This window comes from Chinchilla lanigera, unplaced genomic scaffold, assembly GCF_000276665.1.
Source record: "Chinchilla lanigera isolate Chin_1 unplaced genomic scaffold, ChiLan1.0 scaffold00094, whole genome shotgun sequence".
In the NCBI taxonomy this organism is placed as follows: Eukaryota; Metazoa; Chordata; class Mammalia; order Rodentia; family Chinchillidae; genus Chinchilla; species Chinchilla lanigera.
Genome location: NW_004955495.1, coordinates 1,360,620 through 1,375,612, shown reverse-complemented (window position 1 = coordinate 1,375,612; position 14,993 = coordinate 1,360,620). Strand labels below are relative to the sequence as shown.

The 14,993-nt window shown below is 56.0% G+C and overlaps 1 protein-coding gene across 2 annotated transcripts in view; it reads left to right on the top strand.

Moving 5' to 3' along the window:
* Col5a3 (collagen, type V, alpha 3) overlaps nucleotides 1-14,993 on the top strand; it is a 39,513-nt gene that overhangs the window by 11,071 nt on the left and 13,449 nt on the right. For both annotated transcript variants that reach the window (XR_001231389.1, XM_005405578.1), the window contains exons 12-38: nucleotides 58-132; nucleotides 222-305; nucleotides 884-940; nucleotides 1,023-1,076; nucleotides 1,237-1,290; nucleotides 2,484-2,537; nucleotides 2,616-2,669; nucleotides 2,774-2,827; nucleotides 3,321-3,365; nucleotides 3,475-3,528; nucleotides 3,680-3,724; nucleotides 4,058-4,111; nucleotides 4,228-4,272; nucleotides 5,415-5,468; nucleotides 5,572-5,616; nucleotides 5,747-5,800; nucleotides 7,253-7,297; nucleotides 7,393-7,446; nucleotides 7,577-7,684; nucleotides 8,322-8,375; nucleotides 11,818-11,871; nucleotides 13,328-13,372; nucleotides 13,534-13,587; nucleotides 13,706-13,750; nucleotides 14,635-14,688; nucleotides 14,771-14,824; nucleotides 14,914-14,967. Coding sequence is in view for 1 of the 2 variants with exons in the window: in XM_005405578.1 (XP_005405635.1) it covers nucleotides 58-132; nucleotides 222-305; nucleotides 884-940; nucleotides 1,023-1,076; nucleotides 1,237-1,290; nucleotides 2,484-2,537; nucleotides 2,616-2,669; nucleotides 2,774-2,827; nucleotides 3,321-3,365; nucleotides 3,475-3,528; nucleotides 3,680-3,724; nucleotides 4,058-4,111; nucleotides 4,228-4,272; nucleotides 5,415-5,468; nucleotides 5,572-5,616; nucleotides 5,747-5,800; nucleotides 7,253-7,297; nucleotides 7,393-7,446; nucleotides 7,577-7,684; nucleotides 8,322-8,375; nucleotides 11,818-11,871; nucleotides 13,328-13,372; nucleotides 13,534-13,587; nucleotides 13,706-13,750; nucleotides 14,635-14,688; nucleotides 14,771-14,824; nucleotides 14,914-14,967 (1,503 nt within the window). In the remaining variant the exon portion in view is untranslated. The remainder of the gene's footprint in view (nucleotides 1-57; nucleotides 133-221; nucleotides 306-883; nucleotides 941-1,022; nucleotides 1,077-1,236; nucleotides 1,291-2,483; nucleotides 2,538-2,615; nucleotides 2,670-2,773; nucleotides 2,828-3,320; nucleotides 3,366-3,474; nucleotides 3,529-3,679; nucleotides 3,725-4,057; nucleotides 4,112-4,227; nucleotides 4,273-5,414; nucleotides 5,469-5,571; nucleotides 5,617-5,746; nucleotides 5,801-7,252; nucleotides 7,298-7,392; nucleotides 7,447-7,576; nucleotides 7,685-8,321; nucleotides 8,376-11,817; nucleotides 11,872-13,327; nucleotides 13,373-13,533; nucleotides 13,588-13,705; nucleotides 13,751-14,634; nucleotides 14,689-14,770; nucleotides 14,825-14,913; nucleotides 14,968-14,993) is intronic.

Here is a 14,993-nt window from a genome sequence, read left to right as displayed (position 1 = left end):
CTCTTCTCCCCTCCCCGCCCTCTCCCGCTCCATCTCCAACTCCTCTCTCGCACTCAGGGCCCCGCGGGCCGCCCAGGAATCCCGGGCATGGACGGAGTCCGGGGTCCCCCGGGCACGGTGGTGCTGATGCCGGTGAGGAGCTGCTGCGTGGGGCGGAGCCAGGGGCGCGGGCCGTTGGGGGGCGCTATCCCGCGGGCTGCCTCACCCCTGTCCCTCCCCAGTTCGGCTTTGCAGGCAGCTCCCTGAAGGGACCCCCAGTGTCCTTCCAGCAGGCGCAGGCCCAGGCCGTGCTGCAGCAGACCCAGGTGAGGCGCGGGGCGCGGCCCGTGCGGGTGACGGTGAGGAAGGTCGGGACCCGGGGGCGGCGTCCGTTCCCGGGATGCTGGGTTCCTGGAGGTGGAGCGAGACACAGGGCTCCAGCACCTTGGGTGTCATGGGACTTTCTTCCCGTGGTGAGGCCACCTGTGCCGTGTGGGAGCCGCCCTCACAGCCTCGCGGTCCTGTCACCTCCAAAGGTCTCCTGCAAATGCCGTGAACATGAAGAGCAAATGTCCACACAGAGCCTGTGTGCTGGCCCATGCCCGTGACCCCACTATTGAATCAGGCTGAGGCAGGAGGGTCGCAAGTTTGAATCTTGCCTGGGCCTCTGAGGGAGACCCTGTCTCAAAATAAAAAATAATATAAAGGGCTGGGGATGTAGCCCACTGGTAGGGCATCCTGGGTTCAATTATCAAGGCCACCACCACAACCGCTACCACACTAAAAAAAATTCTAACATGAACTGGGGGGAGCGGGGGGTGGGGACGGTTGAAGCGCAGCAGTGCTGGGGGGCTCTTGGGGGTCTCATGGAGACTCGAGGTTCTGTTCCCCTCTGTCTCCCCAGCTTTCCATGAAAGGGCCCCCTGGCCCAGTGGGGCTCACCGGGCGCCCAGGGCCTGAGGTGAGTAAGGAGCCAGCCTAGAAGGGGGGCCCCACGACCGAGGGCCCCCCTGACCACGCCCTCGCCCCTCCCCCTCCCCAAGGGTCTCCCCGGATACCCCGGCCTGAAAGGAGAAGCAGGAGAAGTGGGGCCACAGGTGAGATGGGGGTGGGGACGGAGGGAAGGGGCCGCCCCAGGGGCGCGGGGTCGTGAGGCCAGGGGAGCGGAGCTCGGCGTGGCCCTGCAGCAGTGGCCCGGCCTAGGCACCGGTTTCTGCTTTTCATTATTCCTTTCTTTCTCCTTTGCTCATCTTCCAGGGGCCCCGAGGGCTTCAGGGACCTCCTGGGCCCCCTGGCAGAGAGGGCAAGCGGGTGAGTAGCTCACAGTTGCCAAGACAACCTAGAGACTTCGCCCAGTGAGGCACGCATGCCCCTGTTTGTAGCAGCACAACTCACGATAGCTGAAGCCTGGAAGTGGTCTGTGTGTTCATCAGCAGATGACTGGCTAAAGCAAGTGTGGTATTCACACACCCTGGAGTACTACTCTGTCATGAAGAAGGATATACTTGAGGCATTGGTAGGAAAATGGCTGCACCTGGAGACTCTCAGGTCAAGGGAAAGATACCAGACACACAAGCTTCCAGATCACATGGCTTTTCCTGTAGGAGGAGCTCAAAGTGGAAATCAGTTCAGGAACAAAGTGAAAACGAGATGGGAGGAAACGGGAGCTCGAACTTCTCCGAAAGGGAGGGGAACGGAGAGATGGAGGGCGGGGAGCAGAGAGGGCGGAGAGTGAGGGTTACGCCTCGCGCATGCGCGCACGTACACCCACGTCTCCCCATGAGCAATAAGCACCAAACCAACAGGCAGGAGAGCAGGATGCTCTCCACCTGCCCCCGGGCCTTGCTGCAGGGTCTGCCGGGCCCCTCCCTGAGCCCAGAGGCAGGCAGAGAGACGCCTGAATTCGAGGCCAGGGTCCTGGCGCTAGGGAGGAATTGCAGTGCTAGTGTCCGACCTGAGACCTGAATGTGACCGCGTGGCAGGCAAGGAAGGGCGTTCTAAGCAGAGGGCAGCGTGCGCGCGCGAGAAGCCCGGCCAGATGCAGTGGCGCACGCCTGTTGCCACTCCTGCTACTCAGTAGGCTGAGGCAGGAGGGTTGAAAGTTTGAGGCCAGTCTGGGTAACTTAGTGAGATTTTTGTTTGTTTTGTTTTTTGAGACAGGGTCTGGTTGTATAGCCCAGGCTGGCCTCCAGCTCGTGGCGATCCTCCTGCCTCAGCCTTCCAGGTGCTAGGATGACAGGCGCGAGCCACCAAGCCTAGCAACTTAGCAAGATCCTATCTCGAAATTAAAAATGTAAAAGGCTGGGGGCATAGCTCAGTGTGAAGGTTGGTCCTGGGTTCAATCCCCAGTGCCATGTGCACGCACACACACATACACACACACACACACACACGGAGCAAGTGGGTGGCTTTGAGGTGTGTTGGGAATGCCTTGATGAGGTTGGTGACAGTGTGGCTAAGTCTCCCAGGAGTTTTACCCTTGACTCTTGGCCTCTGTCCTCCAGGGCCGCTCCGGAGCAGACGGGGCGCGGGGGCTCCCGGGAGACACAGGACCCAAGGTGGGTGTCGCGGCCAGGACCGGGAGGGGGCGTCCAGCAGGGTCCCGGGCTCAGCCCATTGAGTGTCTCCCCTGACAGGGTGACCGGGGCTTCGACGGACTCCCAGGGCTGCCTGGGGAGAAGGGACAGAGGGTGAGTGTGCAGCCCCCACTCGGGGCCCCCTTTCCTCTCCGCCCTGGTGTCTGGCCCCCCTCACGTCCCATCTCCACGCTGACCTCCCTCTGTCCTTCCTCCAGGGCGACTTCGGCCCCATGGGGCAACCTGGCCCCCCGGGAGAGGACGGTGACAAAGTAAGTGTTGAGGGGAGTGTGGGGGTGACAGTCCGCAAGGAGGAGAGCATTAGTGGGTGAGGGTGGGCCCTGGGGCCCAGGGGCCTCAGAAAGAAAGCTTGAAGCTGGGTGTGGCGGGTGGCGTGCGTCCGTCGTCCCAGCACTGAGTGAGGCTGAGGCAGGTGGGTCTCCAGTCTAAGGCCCACGGGAGCCGCTTAGCCAGATATTGTTTGAAGATAAACAGTGAAAAGAGGGCCGGGGATGGAGCTCAGTGTGAAGGTCCTGGGTCCCGTCCCCAGTAGCAGAAGCAAGAAAACTGAACCCAGAGAAAAAGACCGGGGCCCAGAAGTCAGACTTGGGATCACAAGTCCAGGATGGGAGTGGAATCCATGCACCCCGTCTGTGGAATCCCCGAGAGAGCACTAGAGCTCTGAGGTTCCCTGGAAGGGCCACCAGGCTGAGGGCAGGGGGTCCCTGAGGGGTTGGGCCCTTCAATAATGCCACTTTCCCACAGGGAGCAGAGGGGCCCCCGGGGCCCACTGGCCAGGCTGGGGAGCCGGTGAGTACGGGGCCCCCAGCCCCCTGCTTGGGACGGGGTAGGTGGGGACCCCTGGAGTCCTGGGACCACGCAGAGGTGAGGTCAGGGTAACGCATCTCCTTCCCCACAGGGCCCCCGAGGTCTGATCGGCCCCCGAGGCTCCCCCGGCCCCCTGGGACGCCCGGTGAGGATGTCACTTGCTGTCCCCATCCCCGTCTGACCCTTCCTGGCCCGCTGCTTGTCCACCTCTGCTGTCCAGCGTCTTTGCTCACCTTTCTGTCTGCACCCAGGACCCTGGCTTGTCCCATGCTAACGTCATCTCCCGTCTTCCCCAGGGTGTCACCGGAAGTGACGGCGCTCCTGGCGCCAAAGGCAATGTGGTACGTGTGCTCCGACTGCCGCCTGGTGCCGCCCGCACTCTTGAGTCTGTGATTGTCAGTTTTCTGTTATTATTATTTTATGCAGTACCTAGGATCAAACCCGTGTCCTTCCCATTGAGCTCCATCTTCAACTCTCGTTATCTTTTAATTTGAGACAGCGTTTCACTAAGTCACTAAATTGCCCAGCGTGGGCTACAACTTGGGACCCTCCTGACTCAGCCTCCCAAGGTGTTGGGATGACAGGCGTGTGTCACAGCACCTGGCTATATCAGCTCCTCTGGCCCTTGACACCGCGACCTCTTCCAGCTTTACCAACCCCTGCTTTCTCTGCAGGGTCCGCCTGGAGAGCCAGGGCCACCCGGACAGCAGGGAAACCATGGGGCCCAGGTTTGAGACATCTTTTGGACAGTGGGGGTGACATTAGACCTCAGCCTCTCCCTGCCTCCTGCCCTGGCACTCCCTGCCTCTACCTACTCAACCCCGCCCTCTTTTTCTGTCTCCAGGGCATCCCCGGCCCCCAGGGACCCATCGGCACCCCCGGGGAGAAGGTAAGCCCTGGCACTTTCACCACCTCTCCCATCATCTCCCCGACTCTGTTGCCAGAAAAATCTTCATGCCGGGGGCCTGCTCTGTGATCATCACCAGGCTGGCTCAGCCAGCCCAGAGTGACAAAGTGACTTTGTTTAGGGAGGGCTGAACGCAGGAAACAGAAGCCCCCCAAGGCCGGATTACACAAGGGGACGTTGTCAGGACTGAGAGGGGCCCTAGCACCCTGGGCGGGAGGCTGTGCCACCCCGGGGCACCTGGGCCCCGTCCGGCCCCTGGCAGATGGACTCCTTCCCGTGTGTGTCCCCGTTTGTCCTCCTCCTTCCCAGCTGCGGTTTCAGCACAGCTTGTGTGCTGCTGCGTCACCATTTCTGGCCCCGGTTCCTGTGATCGTAGATCTTCACCCAAAGCCATCTGTGTTTGTCGCGGCTTTTCAGTGCTGGGACAAAATCCCTGTTAATGAAAAGAGGCGAGGGTTAATGTTGCTCACAATTCAGGAGGGTTCAGTCCGCGGCCACTGGCTGCAGGGCAGAGTTGCCGTGGTGAAAGGGCCAGGGAGGAAGGGGCCGGGGACCAGACAGCGTGAGACTCAAAGTCTCAAAACGTGAGACTTTGGGGGCACTTTAATTCTACTCTATTTTATTTTGAGACAGGGTCTTGCTAGGTCACTCAGTTGTCTAGGTGGGGCTCCAACTTGTGATCCCCCTGCCTCAGCCTCCCGAGCGCTAGGATGACAGGTGTGGGGTACCACGCCTGCCGTGGGAGGCACTTTTAAAGAGAGGGATGTAGCTGGGAAGCCCTCTGTCCCGGCAGACTTCTCACACTGGTTGTCTTACTGTGTTTGTGTCCGGGGCGCTGGGGATGGTGCCCAGGACTGCACATGCTAAGGAAGCGCTCTACCACTGAGCCACAACCCAGGCTTCTCACGCTGTGGTACACCCCTTCTCTCAACCGTCTAAGGGCAGTGGGTCTGTGTCGCTCAGAGAGGGCAGGGGAATTCCTTGGGACACACAGCAAGTCAGGACAGAGCTGAGACAGGAAGATTTCCTGAGCTTGAGGTGGCCGCCTGCCTGGGCAGAGCCATCCTGTTCCTGATGGAGCCCCAGGGCCCTGAGACCCTGTTTCCCTGTCCACCTTCTTTTAGGGTCCCCCCGGAAACCCAGGCATTCCAGGCCCCCCAGGAGCTGATGGCCCTCTGGTGAGAACCGGGAACTGAGACATGGAGGAGAAAGGGGAGGCTTGGTTTGGGGATTTGGCAGGTGAAGCTTGGTCTTTGGTGACTTCCCCTATTTCTTCTTCAGGGTCACCCGGGCCATGAGGGTCCCACAGGGGAGAAAGGGGCCCAGGTGAGTGACAGGGGAGGCCGCTTGAGTAGGAGGGACGGAGACAGGGCCAGGGGGCAGGGGAGAAGAGTGAGAGGGATGCTGAGTTAAAGGGAGACAGAGCAAAGTGACACTAACCTTCTCTTCCTGTCAGGGGCCACCAGGCTCGGCAGGGCCTCCAGGCTACCCTGGACCCCGGGGTGTGAAGGTAGGTGACACTGGCTTGCAGCCTGCAGGTCAGGGAACCATCTTTGCCAGAAACTTCCAGATGGAGGAGCTGGGCGTGGTGGCGCATGCCTGCTATCGTAGCACTTGGGAGGCTGAGGCAGGAGGATCGTTGTGAGTTTGAAGCCACCTGAGCACAGTAGTAGCAATGCTAGCAGTGGGGACATTCTGAAGAGAAGCTGTAAAATGCTTCCTTTAAATGAAAAAGTGAAAGTACAATAAGATGTTTTTGGGGAGAGAGAGAAATGGGGGAGGGATGGGAGGAAGGGAGAGAGAGAGGCTACATTCATATAACTTTTCAACAGCATATTTTAATTATTGTTTTATTATTAGTTGTTGTTATTCTCTCCACGTAATTTTTAAGTTAAACCTTCACAATTACGTAAATAGAGGAGAAAACGTGGTATATATAGGAGTCAGGGGTTGTGGCAAACGCCTGTCATCCCAGTACTCTGGGAGGCTGAGGCAGGAGGATCACGAATTCAAGCCCAGCCTGGACTACTTAGTAACTTAGTGAGACTCTGTCTCAAAATTTAAAATAACAAATAGGCTGGGCACATAGCTCCGTGTGAAGCCCCTAGGTTCAATCCCTAGTACTGCAAACAAAAATCTGAACCCTAACCCTAGCCCTAACCCTAAACAAAAACCATAGCATATCTGGGGGTAGGTACATGGTTTCAGGTCCCGGTGGAGTCTGGGGACCTGTCCCTGCAGATAAAGGGGGACTGAGCCTAGTTGAAGCTGGTGTTGTAGCTGAATCTAGTTACATTGTAGCCGAGGCCAGAGGACAATTGTCGCCACAATGACCGCAGAATTTATGCTGTGGTCCTGTGAATTGCTGTTGCCCAACACGTAATTACCTTGTGGCCTTGAGCTTGGTTACATTGTAGCCCTGCTGAGCCTGTACCAACCTCTGCAGTGCCCTTGTGAGCGGCCCTGGGAGACATTCTTCTGCCTTGAGAATGTGGTTGCAGTTTGGAACGGTCCTCCTCCTCCAGCCAGAGCAGCGCTGGACACAGTGTCCCCGGGACACGGGGATCGATGCTTGGAAAGTGGGCCTTTCCTGCACACCCCACACGCAGGACCCTGGGATGCAGCTAGGGACAGAGGGGGCAGCGGGTGGGCACTGGCAGCTCTGGGGATGGATCATTTCCTCCGTGTCGGACCCCCACCCCCCTCCTGTGGTCCGCGGTCCTCTTGGGACAGTTCTGGCTATTTCAGGCAGGGGACCAAACCTGGACACTTGTTGATCAGGGAAAGAGACTGAGAGCTTTTTAGTTTTATTTTTTAGTTTTTGAGCCAGGGTCTCGCTATGCAGCCCAAGCTGGCCTCAAACTCGTGGCGATCCTCCTGCCTCAGCCTCCTGAGGGCTGGGATGATGGGTGTGCACCATCATACCCAGCTACTGAGAGCTTTTTGAAATTTTATTTTGCAGGGTACCTCCGGCAATCGAGGCCTCCAAGGAGAAAAAGGAGAGAGGGTGAGCGAGGAGGGGATTCTTTGGAGGGGAGGGAGCCCCACTGTGGGGTCCTGGCTGTGTCCCTTGCCTGACCTCTGCCGCTTTCTCTCGCCCAGGGAGAGGACGGCTTCCCTGGCTTCAAGGGCGATTTGGGCCCAAAAGGAGACTGGGTAAGGCGAGCAGCAGCAGAGGGGTGTGGGTGGGTCTGGGGCTCTGGGGGAGCCAGTGAGGGGGTGAGCTGGGGGGCCCGAGGGAGCAGGAGGGACAAAGGCTGACATCAAGGCCCCTCTTCTGTTCCAGGGACAGCCAGGGCCTCCCGGACCCCGCGGAGAGGACGGGCCCGAAGGCCTGAAGGGGCCGGAGGGGCTGGCGGGCGAGGACGGGTCCCCGGGCGCTGCTGGGGAGAAGGTGAATCCTCCGTGGTCAACCCTCCCTGCAGTCAGGGTGCTCCCTGCCTTGGCCTCTGTCCCCCCTTTCGTGGTGGGGGTTGGGATCCAGACCCCCCCAATGCTAGGCAAGCGCTCACCACGGGCCACACCTCGCTCCCTGCGGCCCTGGTCTCCCACCGCAGGAGGCGGGCAGCACCCTCACCTTGCCTCTTAATCCCTCAGTTCAGCACTGCGGAGCAGCCCCCAGCACAGATCTGATTTGTATTTCTAGAGCAAGAAGCTATTTTGATGGATTGGTTGGTACCAGGGAACGAACTGAAGTCCTTCGCACTGAGCTACATCACCAACACTTCTAATTTTTTTTTTTTTTTTAAATTTTGAGACAGGGCTTCCCCAAGTCATTAAATTGCCCAGGCTGGTCTCAAACTTGTGATCCTCCTCCTTCAGCCTCCCAGAGGGCTGGGATTAGAGGCCGCGCCACCGCACCCAGGGCAATAAGGAAGTTGAGATTGCTGTAGTTGAATGCTCTCCCCGAGGACATGCACCCACCCCCAAGCGGTAGCCAGGACTTGAACGCAGTTTCTCTGGTTCTCAGGGTGCAGCCGCAGCCATCCTGACCTTTCCCCTCTGACCTTTGCCCTGTAATCTCCCTGCAGGGCAATCTTGGTGTGCCGGGTCTCCCAGGATATCCTGGACGCCCAGGACCTAAGGTAGGAAGCCAGGGAGCAGGGGTGGGCGGGGCAGGGGCCAGGGACCAATAGGGGTCCTGGCTGAGGTCTGAGGGTGAGCTGTCCAACTCATGGGTCACTTGAGAGGGTAAAATATGGGGTTTGGCATCAGATGGACAAGTGTTCAAAGAGCGCCTTGTTACTGGCAACACGATTTTTGAGTCTGTCTCCTTTTTTGAGACAGGACCTTGCTATGTAGCCCAGGCTGGCCTTGCACTGTCAGGGATCTTCCTGCCTCAGCCTCCTGAGTGCTGGGATGACAGGTGTGCACCACCACACCTGGCCAAAGCACTGTATACATTTGTTTGCTAGCATTTTGATGGATGAGGATACTGATGAGATTTATCTGTCTGCCTAAACCACACCCAGATTACATGATGAGTGAGTTATCACTGGCTGTTTATGGAAAGTAGATCAGGAATTTAAAGGTACTTGGAGACAAATGTGAGTGCAGAATTAGTTCAGATTTGCATCTCTTCCCCCGTCTTAACCACCCTGGTTATCTTGTCTATACCTAATTTGACAGCAACTTTTTTTTAGTGACTTCTTTTTATATTGAATCTGTTCCACTCAATTCAGGTTTAATACACAGCTTTCTTTTCCTATCTGTATTTCATCAGTTCTTACAAATTTTCATTTAATCCCATGACCCTGTGACAAGTATTGAGGATATAAACAGGTTTGGGGATAAATTCATGACATCATAGCCAAGTATAGAACTTGACCTGTGAGAGCAGAGGCTCATGGGAGTTGAAGAGAGAAGCTGCCAGCCAGAGACCAATCAGTGTGTTAGCCGTTCAGGATGAGGGCTGTGACATACTGGGGAAGCCGAGGTTGGTAACAATCACTATGCAAGCCGGGCATGGTGGCGCATGCCTGTAATCCCAGCACTTGGGAGGCTGAAGCAGGAAGATCATTGTGAGTTCGAGACCAGCCTGGGCTACAAAGTGAGGTCAAGGCCAGCCTGAACTGTAGAGTGAGACCCTGTCTCAAAATGACACACACAAAAAAAACGAAAAACAAAAAAAATAATCATTATGCATAACAACAGCACATTAGTGAGCTTCCCATTGCTATAAAGAAATACCCGAAACTAGGTGTGGTGGTGGACACATATAATCACAGCACTCTGGGAGGCTGAGGCAGGAGGATTACAAATTTGAGACCAACCTGGGCAACTTAGCAACTTAGGGAGATCTTGCTCAAAACAATAAAAATGGCTGGTGATGGAGCTCAGTGAGAAGGTCCTGGGTTCCATCCCTCTACTGTCAAAAAAAAAAGTTTATTTTGGTTATGGTTTTAGAGATTTCATCCCACCTGGGTGAGGTGGCACATGCCTGTCATCCAGTTCCTTGGGAGGCTGAGGCAGGAGGATCATTGCAAGTTGGAGGCCAGTGTGGGCTACATAGTGAGTTCAAGGCCAGCTGGGATTACATAGCTAGGCCATGTTTCAAATCTAGGCCATGTTTCAAATCAACAACAACATGCGAGGTGTGGTGGCGCGTGCCTGTAATCCTAGCACTCGGGAGGCTGAGGCAGGAGGATTGTTGAGAGTTTGAGGTTAGCCTGGGCTACCAAGTGAGCTCAAGGCCAGCCTGAACTGCATAGCGAGACCCTGTCTCAAAAAGACAAAAATAAATAAATAAATAAATAAATAAAATGAACAACAGCAACAACAACGGAAGAGAGAGAGGGGTCCCAAGCTCCTTTGAGGACATGCTGCCAATGACCTGTAGACCTCTCTGTAAGTCCCACCTCCTACAGGCTGCCAACGCCTTCCAGTAGCGCCACCTTGGGGATGAAGCCTGTAACACATGGGAGACCCCGGCCCACAGAGGTCCTCTGATGTTTCCTGATCATTTTACTTTGTACCAAACAGCATGTTGAGCACTTTCTGCCCCTGACCCTATCCCAAAACCTTGCAAAGAAGGTTTCATTGGTATCCCAGGCTACACATACGGAAACTGGTGCTTGGAGCTGCTTAAACGCTTGTCCAGAGCCGCCCAGACCCAGTTTGGCTAGGGGAGGGTCCGGGATTGAGACTCAGATAAAAATGATAAAGTGTTGTTTTTTTGTTTTTAAGAGTCCACTATGTAGTTCAGCCTGGGCTTGAACTTGCAGTGATCCTCCTGCCTCAGCCTCCCGAGTGAGTGCTGGGATTATAGGTGTGTACCACCATACCCAGCAAGAATGATAAAGTGAAGTGATGCTGATAAAGCCCTTAGCATAATGTCTCACACAGTGTAGGCGCTCTGGGAAGGAGAGCTTCAATCAGGGCAGAAATGCTGTTGCTTGGTCAGAAACTGAGTCTTCGGTAATGAACTCAGATTCTGACAAGTCTCTGTGTGCATTTGTGCAGGACTGCGGTGTCCTCAGACAGGAAGGAGGAGGGAGGGCCTTGGAGGCTGGGGCAGCACACGGCGGCTGGGTGGCTTGGACAAGTGTCTGTGCTGCTGTAGACTCAGTCTGCACAGAGGGCTGGGGAGGGACATCTGAGCTCTGCGACATCTACTTCCTCCAAAATCCTCAGCACGTGGGCTGGAGTTGGTTAGGTAGCAGCTTTTTTGGGGAGGGATTCTAGGATTGAACTGGGGGCCTTTGCACTGAGCTATATTCCCAGTTCTTTTTGTTGTTTTATTTGGAGACAGGGTCTCACTAAGGCGCTAAGTTGCCCAGGCTGTGTTCACATTTACCGTTCTCCTGCCTCGTGTTCCTGGAGTGCTGGGATGACAGGCGTGTGCCACCATGCCCAGCAGATACTGAATAGGTACTCACGAGGTGCCAGGCGGTGGGAAGACCGCTGCACTCTGTCCTCATGGTGTGAGGCAGACATTGAATAAGGAAGCAAGCGAATACGGTCATTTGTTGTTGTTACTTTTGTTTTTTGAGATAGGGTCTCGCTAGGTAGCCCAGCCTGGCCTCAAACTTGTAGTGTTTCTCCTGCCTCAGCCTCCCAAATGCAGGGAATACCGATGTGCACCACCAAGTCTGGCTAATACAGTCATTTTGATACAAGTATTTGAAATGAAAACTGGATTGATGTGCTGTTTTGTGATAGCGAAGGATGAGTTGGAGGAGGTAGTGGTCAGGAGGATGGCAGAAGAGCAGCCAAGTGGCATCTAAGTGATGAGCAATAGCCGGCTTTGTGGAGGTCTGGGAGGAAAGCATTTGAGGCCTAGGGAGCAACCTGTGCAAAGGTCCTGCGGCAGAAACATGTTTGTGTACCGACAAGCACTGTGGAGGCCAGTGTGGCTGCATGCAGCTAGAAGTGGGGAGAGGGAGACAAAAGGGGGCAGAGGCTGCCTTTGGAGGATTCTGTGGCTGGGGGGACCCAAGGAAGCCGCTGGAATTGAAGGCCTCAGAGGATGGGGTGAGGGGCCAATTCTGCCCATCTCCATCTCTTCCTCTGGTTCTTTCTGTGCAGGGATCTGTTGGATTTCCCGGGCCCTTGGGGCCACTGGGAGAGAAAGGAAAGCGGGTGAGTCACCGTCCTGGGGTGGGGCATGGGGAGGGTTTGTCTTTGGGGTGGGTGCTGGGGCTGCGTCTCTGCTTGGAAACATTGTGAGCACACTGTCTGCAAACAGGGTCCCGGTAGACGGTCACAGCTGTGACCGTGCGTGGGCCCGTGACCACACGCGTGTGCACGCGTGTGTCATGCACCTCACCGTGCGGACCAGGCAGGGTCTGTGAGCTGCATCCTGCCGGCCGAGCCCGGGTGGACAAGGGCAGGAGCCTGTCTGACAGTGCCCATGCGTGTGTGCATGTGTGTGTGTGCATGCGTGTGTATTTGTGTAGACAAGGACATGTGTTTCTGTGTGCGAGTGTGTCCACGTGCATGCCTTACACTTGTACCTCAGCTGGGTTCATGAACTTGATTCATTCCATGATTCTGGAAGAGATGGCCACATTTCTGTCCATGTGGGAAAGGATGGCCATGGTTGTGTGTGTCAGCTGATGCAGAGGTTGCAAATGAAAACAAAACTTTGGGGGTTGGGGATTTAGCTCAGCAGCACAGCGCCTGCCTGGCAAATGCGAGGTCATGAGTTCGATTCCCGGTACTGGAAAAAAAACAAACAAAAAAAACACCAAAAAACCCACAAAATTTTGCCAAATGCAGACCAAATTGTTCACAAACAAATGTGTTTACTGGGTGTGGTGGCACGTACCTGTAATCCCAGCACTCAGGAGGCTGAGGCAGGAAGATCGTTGCAAGTTCGAGACCAGCCTGAGCTACACAGTGAGCTCAAGGCCACCTGAACTGCATAGTGAGACCCTGTCTCAAAAAGACAAAAAACAAACAAACAAACGTGTTCATCATTGAGGGTGCCACTGTATATGGGCACATGTGCGTCGCAAGTGGGTAAACGGCCCGTGTGTGGTACATGGATGCGTGTACGTATACTGATATGTTTATCAGGACCACGTCGTCACAGGAACCCATGTGTGCTTGTGTTTGTGGGGGTGTAAATGGTGCAAACACCAGATGTAGTGGCACGTGTGCCTCTAATTTCAGTACTGGGGAGGCTGAGGCAGGACGATTGCTGTGAGTTCAAGACCAGGCTCTGGGCTACATAGTGAGTTCAAGGCAGCCTGAACTGCATAGCGAGACCCCCAAATCAGAAGTCAGTCGTGCAAGGGACATGTCCCATGACAAGCTCAGGGTATCGCGTGGCCTTGCTACGTGCATGCCACAGAGAGCCCCGCATGGCTGGGATGCTGTCTGGGCGGGTGGAGCTGGTGGTCTCTTCAGACCCCGTAGGTCCAGTCTGATGTGTCGTCTGCGATCTTTGCGTCATTGAGCGTGACCTGCATGTGTGTGTGCGAGGCTTGGGAGTGAGTGTGGGCCGGCATCCTCCTGGACGTGTGCCCGGCCCAGCGGTGTGATCCCCGTGCGCCCTGACTCTCCTGCTTTCCCTCCCCGGCTCACGTTTCAGGGGAAGGCGGGCCAGCAGGGGCAGGAAGGAGAGCGAGGACCACCCGTAAGCAGAAAGCGGAGAGGGTGCCGGGGGCTGTGAGGGCGGGGAGGACTCGGGCACGTCTGTGGCCCTGGGCGGGCGGGGGCATCGTGGAGGGAGGGGACCTGGACCTCATGTCATTGTCTAGGGCTCCTGATTTCTGTGCTTTGCCTCTTTCTGTCCAGGGCTCCCGTGGAGAGAGGGGGCAGCCAGGGGCCACAGGACAACCGGGCCCCAAGGTATGGGTTTGGCAGGCGATCAGGACCCTCCTGTCTCAGCTCCCCGGGACTCTACCCGCCTCACATCTGTTCCAGCTGGGTTTGTTCTGGGATCTGAATCTCTTTCACTCTGTCCCAGGGCGATGTGGGCCAGGACGGGTCCCCAGGAGTCCCTGGAGAAAAGGTGAGTGAGTGTGTGTGTGTGTGTGTGTGTGTGTGTGTGTGCGCTTTTGTGTGTATGTTTTTGAGCAGGGCACAAGCCCAAGGAGGCATCATAATGCAGAGGACAAAACGCAGTCCTAGCTCTGCTTCTCACCAGCTGTGTGCCCATGGGGAAGTCAGTTAACCTCTCTGTGCCTGATTTCCACACACACACGTTTTTTTTTTGGTGCTGGGAATTGAACTCAGGACCTCGTGCTTGCCAAGCAGGCGCTGTGCCACTGAGCTAAATCCCCAGCCCCAGCATTATTATTATTATTTTTAATTTTTTGTCTTTTTGAGACAGGGTCTCGCTATGCAGTTCAGGCTGGCTTTGAGCTCACTTTGTAGCCCAGGCTGGTCTCAAACTCGCAAGGATCCTCCTGCCTCAGCCTCCCGAGTGCTGGGGTAACAGGCATGCGCCACTACACCCAGCGAAATTATTATTATTATTGTTGTTGCTGTTGGTTTTTTTGAGATAGGGTCTTGCTATGTAGCCCAGGCTGGCCTCAGATTCGCAGCAATTCTCCTGCCTCAGCCTCCCAGGTGCTGGGGTTACAGGTGTGGCTAGAATTTATTTATTTATTTATTTATTTATTTATTTTTGAGACAGGGTCTCGCTATGCAGTTCAGGCTGGCTTTGAGCTCACTTTGTAGCCCAGGCTGGTCTCAAACTCGCAAGGATCCTCCTGCCTCAGCCTCCCGAGTGCTGGGATTACAGGCGTGCCACCACACCCATCTAGAAATTATTTATTGTGTGGAGTATTCGGCACGCAGTAGGTGCTTCTGTGTGCTAGCTCTCCGGGCATCGTGGGGTTGGGCGGAAGGCAGGCAGGAGAGGTGAGGTAATGATTTCTGCTTCCCTTTCAGGGCCTCCTTGGACTGCAAGGGCCCCCAGGGTTCCCTGGACCGAAGGGCCCCCCTGTGAGTGAGGTCACCCCAGTTGGGGGTCGGGTATAGGGAGACCTGGGGAAAGACTACAACCCTCTCCCACCTTGTCCCCCAGGGTCCCCAGGGCAAAGATGGGGTACCAGGGCACCCCGGACAGAGAGGAGAATTGGTAAGTGACCCTTTCACTTTGACCCCTGACCTTATTAGGCCCGCCCTTTCCTCCTCCCATGTGACACCCCCATTGTATTTTCCCTCCAGGGCTTCCAAGGTCAGACGGGTCCACCGGGACCAGCAGGTGTCTTGGGTCCTCAGGTCAGAGTGGACCCCATTTTGCACCA